Source organism: Echinops telfairi, unplaced genomic scaffold (genome assembly GCF_000313985.2).
Source record: "Echinops telfairi isolate 266 unplaced genomic scaffold, ASM31398v2 ScPeMD7_22;HRSCAF=79, whole genome shotgun sequence".
Taxonomy (NCBI): domain Eukaryota; kingdom Metazoa; phylum Chordata; class Mammalia; order Afrosoricida; family Tenrecidae; genus Echinops; species Echinops telfairi.
The window spans coordinates 6,164,378-6,174,944 of NW_022103919.1; the positions used below are offsets into that span (position 1 = coordinate 6,164,378).

The 10,567-nt window shown below is 54.2% G+C and overlaps 1 protein-coding gene across 1 annotated transcript in view; it reads left to right on the forward strand.

The window, feature by feature from the left end:
• LAMC3 (laminin subunit gamma 3) overlaps nt 1-10,567 on the forward strand; it is an 86,253-nt gene that overhangs the window by 22,610 nt on the left and 53,076 nt on the right. The window contains exon 3 of the mRNA XM_045288521.1: nt 5,481-5,611. Coding sequence (XP_045144456.1) covers nt 5,481-5,611 — 131 coding nt within the window. The remainder of the gene's footprint in view (nt 1-5,480; nt 5,612-10,567) is intronic.

Consider the following 10,567-nt stretch of genomic DNA (forward strand, 5'->3'; position numbering starts at 1 on the left):
CGCCCTTCGTATTATAGCCCATGATCCAGGTAAAGTGCAGGCATCTGCCTTCGCAGTCCGCCTGGTTTCCAGTGCCCACTTTGGGCAACATTAACAAAAAAAAAAAAAGTTCACAGCCACCGAGTCCATTCTGACTCATTGAGACCCTATGGGGCAGGGTAGAACTGCCCCTGTGGGCTTCTGAGGCTGTAACTCTTTGCAGGAGTAGAAAGCCCCCTCTTTCTCCCACAGAGCGGCTGGTGGTTTCACACTGCTGACCTTGTTACCCAATGCGTAACCACTACGCCACCAGGGCTCCTTTGAGAAGCCCAGCGCCCACCCAGGTCGCAGCAGGGCCATTACAGGTGACCCGCATGCCATGGGCTTCAATGACCTCGCCCCCTACAATGTGAGCCAGGGGGCCCCAACCCTATTCTCTCTCACCACACAGCCCGGTGTCTCGGAGATTGTCCCCTCCGTCCCTGAGGATGCTTGCTTTACAGACATGAGCAAGTGCTGGCTGAGCCAGTCCTGGGCCAGAGAACACACTGGAGCCAGAGGAGGAGTGCTTGCCCGCTCTGTCACTCACCGGCTGGGAGACCTTGGGCACGCCCTGTCCTCTCTGGGCTGCTCCGGTGGGATGAGGGTGTTCAGGTAAATGTTGGGAAGCAGGCTAGCCCAGTGGCGCTGGTGCCCTGAGGGGACAGAGCTGAGCCCAAGTTCTGCCAGGTAAAGGGTGCCATTTGGAGCAGAAGCCAGTCAATCCCAAGCAACAAATGGCTCTGGTGTAGCCAATTCACTGCTGCTCTGGAGTGTTATGTAAATGTCCCTCACTTTCAACTAATGAAAAAAGCCCCTACTAGGAGCACATTCTCATCACCGTCACCTCCGCAGGCAGCCTTCAAATCATTTTCTTACACCAAAGAAAGGCAAGGAGCTTACTGGGTCAACATTGAGGGACACTGGTGAGCGTTGGACTGCTGTCTTCAAGGCTGGAAGTTCAAACCTACCAGCCGCTCCTTAGTAGAAAGACGAGGCTGTCTGGGTCTCACAGCGTCACGGAGTTGCAATGGACATGATGGCAGTGGGTTTGGAGTGAGGCTAAATACGGATGTGTGTGCCTGCTCGGCGTCCCCTACAAATTCAACTCAAAGACGCACTTAGGAACGGATTTTCCTTACAACCCGGCATGACCTGACCTCGCCCTCATTAAGCCTCATTCTCCTCGCCTGCCAAGTGGGGAGAAGAAGGGACAAACGTGGAGAGAACCGGAGGCCGGGCCACATCGGGTTGTTATGAGAAGCCCAGCCGTGAAGGCACTCCGCTAGCCCACAGCGATCAGGAGCGCCCGCGGCTGCCACAGCATCTTCCAGCTCTGAGGCCCAGCCGGCTCTCTCAGGCACTGGGGTTGGTAGGGGCCTGGTCCCCAATCAACAGAGCGAAGGACCACCCGCCCTGCGCCATCCTCGCCACTGCGCTTATGTCTGAGCCCATTGCGGCAGCCGCGGTGTCCATCGGTCTTGTGAAGGACCTGCCTCTTGTTTGCTGCCCCTCCACTTTCCCAGCATGACGTCCGTCCCTCTCCAGGGACTGGCCTGCCCTGACACGTCCAGAGTACGTGAGATGAAGTCTAGCCTCTGTCCGGCATGGAGCAGACACTTGATAAATACTTGGTCAAGAAATGCAGATTAGACAGAAAGGAGAATTCTGGCTATATTTCTCCCAAGACAGATTTATTTGTTCTTCGGGCAGCCCAGGGTACTTCCAATATTCTTCACCAGCAGCACCCTAATGCAAATGTGCCACTCCTTCCGAACGCTTCCTTGTTCCATGTCCAACTTTCACACACATGGGAGGTACTTACAAATACTCTGGCTTGGGTCACGCGTAACTTACTCCTTAAAGTAACATCCTCACGTTTCAACATTCAAGTTCACCAGGGGACATTTTATTATTATTTTTCTGGAGAAACCAAATAACCCGACAGCAGTGGCTTTTGCTGTGGATTGCTGGATTCTCCCACCCCAGGCCTTAGACCCGGGCACTTGTTAGGGATGGAGCAGCCTAGGCCCCACCCGCAGACCACGGAGCAGATCTGTATTTTCACCAGGGAAACTCAGCCCCAGATGACGGTGACTTGGTGCAAACTCCAGCACAAAGCCAGTTACGTGTTGAAAGGCCACTGAAGTTTTCTGTGCCGGCCAGAACTCCCTCGGGCAGAGGCCCTGGGTCCCAGGCAGTGGGCTCCTGGGCAGCCAAGTTCAGGGGAGCAGGCAAGTCCCCACGGGCCGGGTTATACTGGGGAGAGAAGACAGGATGCCAGGAGCTGCTTCTCTGCACTGATGAGCCTGATTGCTGAACCAGGGGCTCCTGGGCTGAATTTAAATGCTGATTAGAATTCAGCCAGAGTGCCCTCTGATTATAACAGCAGGCAGATGGAACTGTCAGCCTCACGTGGCTTCTCCCCCCACTTCCTCACCAAGTTCTTCCAGAGGGGAGTGCAGGGAGCACCAGGGACCTGCTCTCATGGGCCTTACATTCTGGTGGGAGAGACATCACATGGGGCGGGTGACTTGTCTGCGAGGGCCTGTCTGTGTCAGATTACCCAATATGCAAGGTAGGCACGGGCTGACTCGTGCTTCCTTACTAATCTGCAGTGAGCAATTTCACATCTTCTCCCCACATCGGAGCTTCTGCTTCTACGCATGGTTGTCACCGGTCTCTGTGGCAACCCCCATCACAGCACCTGCCTGCAGAATCAAAGCCTCTTTTCAAATGTTCGATCCCTGACAGGGGAATCCTCGTGACCCTGTTTGCAAAGAGGAGTAAGCGAGCAAGCACAAAGCTCAGAATAAGTTTTAAAGAAAAAGTATTGCTGCTCAGGTCCCAGTCCATACATCTCAAAAACAAGTCCTTGGTCTTGCAGAATTCCATCGGGGGTCCCCAGCTTTGTTGCTATCCCTAAGGCCCTAGTTTCCAACTATTATTCCTGCCCCTTTGCTTCCAACTCTTGCATGTCAATTGCCAATGGTGATAAATACATCTTTTGTGTGTGTGTGAGTGAGTGAGTGAGTGAGTGAGTGAGAGAGAGTGAGTGAGAGTCAGTGAATGAGAGTGAGTCAGTGAATGAGAGTGAGTGAGACAGTGAGTGAGTGAGAGTGAGTCAGTGAGTGAGAGTGAGTGAGTGAGACAGTGAGTGAGTGAGTGAGAGTGAGTGAGAGTGAGTGAGTGAGACAGTGAGTGAGTGAGTGAGAGTGAGTCAGTGAATGAGAGTGAGTGAGTGAGACAGTGAGTGAGTGAGTGAGAGTGAGTGAGAGTGAGTGAGTGAGAGTGAGTCAGTGAATGAGAGTGAGTGAGAGAGTGAGTGAGTGAGAGTGAGTCAGTGAGAGTGAGTCAGTGAGTGAGAGTCAGTGAATGAGAGTGAGAGAGTGAGTCAGTGAATGAGAATGAGTCGATAAATACATCTTGCAGTTAGCAGCCTAACATGTCATCGCTATGCTGTCAGGGCTGCTCATTAGAAATGCGTCTTGATTGCATGTTTGATCAACTTCAGACCGAACCCCCCACCCCCCAAAAAACACAAGCCCTCACTGCCATCGAGTCGATCTGACCCACAGCAATCCTGTAGGACAGGAAACCCTGTGGGTTTCCGGGAATGTAATCACGGGAGTAGAAAGCCTCGTCTTTCTCCTGCTCAGGTTTATTCCAAACAAAGCGTGTTGAAACCTGTCTCTGCCATCAGTGGATGGCTGCAGGCCAGTTCTCTCAGTCACACACTTGTTTTACCCAAAAAAACCCAAACTCCCTGCCATCGAGTCAATGCTGACTCACAGCGACCCCTGTGGAGTCCCAAGATTGTGACTGCTTTGGGGGAGTAGCCAGTCTTTCTCCCGGGAGTTGGTGGTGGTTTCAAACTCCCAACCATGTGGCTCGAAACCCAATTCATAACCACTACACTTTTCTTAGTCTCTTAAAACTCAAAAACCAGACTCGTGGCCACTGAGTCGATTCCGCCTCAGAGAGGTCCAATCAAAGCAGTGGCTTCCCCGGGGATCTGGGGGGCCAGTTGAGGTCCAATCAAACAAGTGGCTTCCCTGGGGATCTGGGGGGCCAGTTCAATTCAGACACAGAACGCACTTGGGAGGTTATGATGACTGCTTTATTATTATTATTCCATAGGGGTTATTATTCTTTTCTGAACCATTTTGTTGGCAAATAATTCACATATCATAAAACTTGGTAGGTCAATCACATCAAGAAGAGTTACTATCATCACCACAATCAGTTTCAGAACCTTTTCACTCTTCTGCTCATGGTTATCAGCTTCCCATGTCCCTCCAACATCCGCTGCTGTACCCCCAAAACCAAAAAAACAAACTCCCCGCCGACGAGTCGATGTCAACTCAGAGCGACCCTGCAAGACAGGTGGAGCTGCCCCTGTGAGTTTCTGAGACCCTAACTCATTCTGGGAGCCGAAAGCCGACTTTGCCCCTTGGAGCGGCTGGTAGTTTCAAACTGCTGACCTTGCCGTTAGCAGCCCACTTCGCCACCAGGGCTCAAAGGAGATAATCTTGATAAGTTTTCTCAAAAGACATTGGACCTTTACGGGGGCTTATTAGGAAGAAGTTTTAAGAAGATTACCAACTGCATTGGTGAGAAAAGGGCAGGAGGTTTGCCCGAAGGAAGGTCCTTTCTGCATCATAACCGTGTACCTGCTTGTTCTCAGAGGGCGCCCAGGGCTGTCCCACAAGAAAGCCATTGGGAAACCTTACCCCACCCACCCTACATCCCTGACCTTGCTCCTTCACATGCTGTGTTCCCCAAACTGCCAAGAACACGGTTTGAGATTCTCGAGGATGCCCAAACTCATGTTGACGTGATAAGAATTGAGGAGCGCAGAATTCTTCTTCAGAGAAGGGCTACAGGGATGAAAGCACCTCCTTCAGAAGTCTATCGAGCTAGATGGAGGATATGTTGAGAAACAATAGCTTCCTGTTTTTATGTACTAAAAGGCTCCATGTATTGGCACCAACACTTTTTTACTCACCTGCCTGGGCCCAGGCTTCCCTTGCTCATTGGGCTGTCTCCACGGGTCCTGTCTGCAGCCAGGCCCAGCCGAGCAGGGAAGAGGGGTGCTGGGACCTGTCTTCCCTCTCGCTGCCCTAGAAGGTGAGTTGTGGGCCCCTGCTGGGATCTCAGATGAGCCCCTGCCCCTATAGCACCTCCACCATCACACTCACCATCTGTCTGCTCCCCCAAACACCCTGGCTGGGGAGAGAGGGACACATTGGGTCCATTTCACAGATGGGAAGACCGGAGGCCCTGAGACGCTAAACACAGCAGTGAGTGGCCCGGAACTCAGGTTATTGAGACCCCCCAAGTGCAGGTCCGTTGTTTCTGCAGTGTCCTCAGGGTTTGTCTGAGCCGCCTGCCAGCAGAGCAGGGTCAGTGGTAAGAAGTTGAGAGTGGTATCTCTTCTCCCTTCTGTCCCCCGCCCCCAGGACTGGGTCACCAGCACCGAGCTCCTCATCTCCCTCAACCGGCTCAACACTTTTGGGGACGACATCTTCAAGGACCCCAAGGTGCTCCAGTCCTACTACTACGCCGTGTCTGACTTCTCAGTGGGCGGCAGGTAGGTGAAGCAGGGTGCTGGGGACCCGGAGGGGAGGTGGGAGTGAAGCAAGACTCCAGCACCCTGGTCCTGAAGCAGAAGGTGGCTGGCCACTTGGGAGTCCCCCAGCGGTGACTGTGGAGCGGTAAAGAAGTCCGTCCTGGTGCCCCAGGGGAAGGGAGGGAGCCAGGACCCTGACATGCGAGCCTCTCAGCCTGGTTCCTGCCCACCATCCCAGATGTGTGCTCCTCTGGGGTATTAGCTATCTCTCCCAACGCACACGCACACACCACACATGCATATACACATACATACATACACACGTATACACACCACACTTACCACACACATACACATATATACCACACACATACACACACCACACATATACGCATACCATACACATACACATACCACACACATACACATATACACCACACACACCACACATACACACACACCACACATATACATACCACACACATACACATATACACCACACACACAACACATACACACACCACACACACACACATACCACGCATACACATACCACACACATACACTTATACACCACACACATACCATACCCACATACATACACACACAACACACATACACACACCATACACATACACACACCATGCACATACACATATACACCACACATACACATACACACACACCACACACATACATGTACATATACACACACCACACACATACATGTACATATACACACACCACATATACGCTCACCACACACACCACACATACACACACCACACATACATGTACACATACACACACCACACGTACACATACATACACATACATACACACACCACACACATACATGCAAAGCATACGCGCGCGCACACGCTCGTGCACACATGGAGCTGGACAGGACAGAGCAGGGCTGTGCTGCTGTGTCTGCCCCAGAGGCCTCGGTATCAGGACCGGCTCCCAGCCCTTCTCTCCATCGCTCCCTGCCCGGTCGCTGGTCTGCGAGCCCCGTCTCCATGAAGACATGGTCCGCATCCCTCAGGACTTGTCTCACACGAAGCGGGCCCTCCTGCGTGCTGCAGAAGTACTGTGGTCAGCACATAAACATCAACATGTGCAGACTCTTCCTTTGGAGGGAGAGAGAGAGAGCGAGGAAGTTCCTACCCGACACCCCAAGCATTCGCTGCTAAATTGTAGGCGGGGCCTTCGAAAGTCTGTGGAAAAATTCCTCTTTCAGTTCCATTTCTCCACCAACTTTTTGAAGGTTCTGAGGGCAAGGACACCAACTGAGCACTTACTATGTACCCAGCGGCAGGCAGTGTGGTTCAGTGGAAGAATTTCTGCTTTCCGTGTGGGAGATGGGCTTACTGGGCTGGGGGTAGACAGAAAGGAAGATGGGGGGTGGGCTGGGGGGGTGGGGGTGGGGCCTTGGTTCCTGTCACCCTCCACCGGTCCGTCCAGAGTCCCTCTGACGGGGTGACTACCTGTGTGTGAGCCTCTCTCCCAACACTCGCTGCGCTGTGAGTTGACCAGAACCCACAGGGCCAGGGCTGTGTCGTGACTGCCCCTCGGCCACACATTACAGCTATTGCGACATGCAGGCTCTTTCCCCTGTGCCCCTTACCACACCTACCAGGGGATGCCCCCCTTCCCCTCCCCTGAGGGGTGCCACCCTGCCCTGCGCTGGCAGACCTCAGTCCCATCCAGCTCTGCCCTGAATTCCCCCTGTGACCTAACCAGACCACCATCCCCCACATTCCCACAACATTGTGAAGTTTATTCTGTAAATGCCCACATGCCGGGGGCAGGGTACTCGCCCCAGGCCCCACCCTGCCTCGGGTGGTTTTGAGAACTTTCCCCAACCTGGGACCCTGGAGGAGGGGCCCAACCCACCTGGCTCTCTGATGAAAGTTTTGCAAGCATCATGGTAGCAGGCCGGTCACTACTTTGACACCCAGACTCGGCATCCCAGGCAGGGGTCAGTCACCCAGGGCCCACGCCGCCTTGCCCAGTAGGGGGCTTGAACCTTAGCCCCCCTCCTCTGCCCTCTCTCCCTCTGCTCTCCCACTGCTGCCTATGGAAATGGGACGTAGCAACTGCCCCAGGTAACATCTGCTTCCCCAAAGCCAGGGACACCCAGTCCTCTTGACGTTGGAAGAGGGAAACATGGGATGGACAGAGGGCTGTTCCTACCTCATCCCTCATCTGAATCTCGGGGGTTTGCCAGGCACATCCTGCTCACCAGACCCTGTGCTGACATCACCTGTTGACAGCTGTCACATGATCTTCCCGAGAGCTTGAGTGATGTGCACAACATCCTGCAGCCAAGAGGGGCAGCGCCGGTCGCCATCATTCAGGGGGACATCTGTCCGGGGCCTCCAGTCCCTGTCCCTGTCTTGTGGGGTAGCAGACACCGATTAGAGTATCTCCCCCAGTGAAAGCATCTATACAGGATGGGAACGGGGTGGGGTGGGGTGCAGGGTGCAGGGTGCATGCAAAGCTCACGAGTCTGAGGCTCTGAGGCTGGTGAGATGGAGCCGAGCCTGAGGCAGAGAGGTGGGCATTCTGGGTAGGAGGGCCACTGTGTGCAAAGTCTGTGAGAGTTGACGAGGGGGCTGAGGTTGGGGTGGGTAGGACAGGGCAGAGGTTGAGGCTGGACAGCCCTCATGGACCACGCTCATCTTGTCTCATCGCCAATGGGAAGCGGGTGGAGGATTGGATGAGGATAGTAACAGGATTTCCCTTGAAGATTCTGGAAAGCCAAGATGTTGCTTTGGGGACTAGATGTGTCTGCCTCAGGCCAGGGTCTTTCCCATTACATCCTGTGTATGTGGAAGCTAGCCCCTGAAACTGAGCCCTGTAAAGTGTGCTGTTAGCAAAATAAGGAGGCCCAGTGTCTGGTTACGAGGTGGGCTGCGATCCACATGGTCGGCAGTTCAAAGCCAGCAGCATCTTCTTGGGAGGCAGACTGGGCTTTCTCTTCCCGTCAACAGCGAGAGTCTCAGAAACCCACAGCGGGTGGCAATGAATCAGCATGGACTCGATAGCACTGAGTTTTTTTTTTAATTGGTTGGCAAAAAACAATATGGATCATCCTGTGGACTACCACGTTGGAATTGACTCACGACCAAAGGAATGCACAATCAGTCTGAGAAGAAGCACAAGGAGCGTGTTCCTGAGGCTCGACAGTCACACTTATTTTGGACGCACGTCTTCGGGAAGGACTATTCACAAGACAAGAAGACAAGGTGCTTGGTAATGGAGTGAGCCAACAAGATGAGGGACCCAGCGAGGGGCGGACTGGCACCGTCGCTGTGACCACCATGACCATGACCCTGGACTGGGCAGTGCTTGCTTTCATGGTACATCAGCCCGCGTTGACTTGAGAGTAACTCACGGCAAGCAGCCACGGCCAGGTTTGTGAAGCCTCCCGGCACTTACCGTGAGTGGGGAAGGATAAGAGATGTGCGGGAGCCTGTATGATATGCAGGAGCCGTGGTGGGAGTCAGCTGAAGTAAAGCAGCTTGGAGCAGGAAGAGGGGCCCTGGTGGCGTAGCGGTCAGCAGTTCGAAACCACCAGCCGCTCTGTGGAAGAAAGAGGAGGCTTTCAATTCCCGTAGAGAATTACAGTCTAGGAAACTCCCAGGGGCCGTTCTTCCCTGCCCTATAGGGTCGCTGTGGGTTGGAATCAACTCAATGGCAGTGAGGATCAGGAAGGTGGTGGGTGGGTTGCTGGGAGGGGTGGTGTTGGGGCAGGGGACTGGTGTTTGTATCAGCCCAGCAGCTAGTAAGGACAGAACATCAGCTCTTCTTCCAAGTGATGGGCCTCTGGGCAATGATGTCCGTGACGGACCAGGATAATGCTGTCCTTCGGGCCTCCATAATGTGATGGTGATGCCTAGCTGGATGGGGCAGGCGAAGAAGTAGAACATGGGCCCAGCTTCCCGTACTCTCGGGCTTGGCAGAAAAGGGAGGCGTGGGAGGTGGTCCACGATCACTTCTCGGCTCTCCTCCCTGCCAGCCCCACTTGATTCAGCTCCAGCCTCCTGGGAGGGGCCCTCTTCGAGGATGGCAGGCAGCAGGGAGCTCCAGTCTGCCCCTTTGGGCCAGAGAACATCTGGGTCCCAGCTGGGGGGAGGCAGACCACCCTCAGACCAGCAGCTGGCTGGGGAAGGCGGCTCACGGGCAGAGGCAGGTGAGCTGAGCAGCCTGTATTTTCCAGAGGCCTCCAGGAATTCCACTCCCTTTCCCTTGGGGTCGGTGGATTGCCTGGGGGAGGGAGGTGTGCGCAGCACCCTCAGGGGCATGGGAATTCCCTTGGGACTACCCTGGACTGCTGGGTTCCCAGGGCCAGCCTCCCTTCCTCATTCATGAAGTGCCCCTGCTGCTGCCCTGGGAGGAGGGGATGCTCTGTCTTCTTCCTCAGCTCCAGGGACCCCACTGGGATGGGGGGTGGGGTGGGGAGCTTGACTGGCCTGGTCCAAAATTCCTCAGCACCCTTGAGGACAGGGTAGGACCTGGCGTATGCTTTCATTTCGTGGGGCTGCTTAGCTCGAAACAGCAGCCATGTGGTCTCTCGCCGTCCTGGGGGCAAGAAGCCAGAACTCAGTGTCCGCTTGGCCAGGCTTTTTTGGGAGCTCCGCAGGGGAAATCCCTTCTGGCCTCTTCCTGGCTTCTGGTGGCTTCTAGCAATCCTTGGCCTGCCTTGGCTTGTGGCTGCAATGGCCCTGTGCTCCACTCCGTCTTCACCTGGCCATCTTCCCTTGGTGTGGGGCTCTAAGTCCTCTCTAAGAACACCAGTTATTGGATGTAGGCCCCAACCCCTGTGGGATAGAGATTACACATCGGGCTGCTAACTGCAAGGTCAGCAGTTCTATAATACTAGCTGCTCTGGGGGAGAAAGACAGAGTTTTCTACTCCTGTAAAGAGTGACAGTCAAAGTTGATGGTGCCCGGCTATCAAAAAGTATAG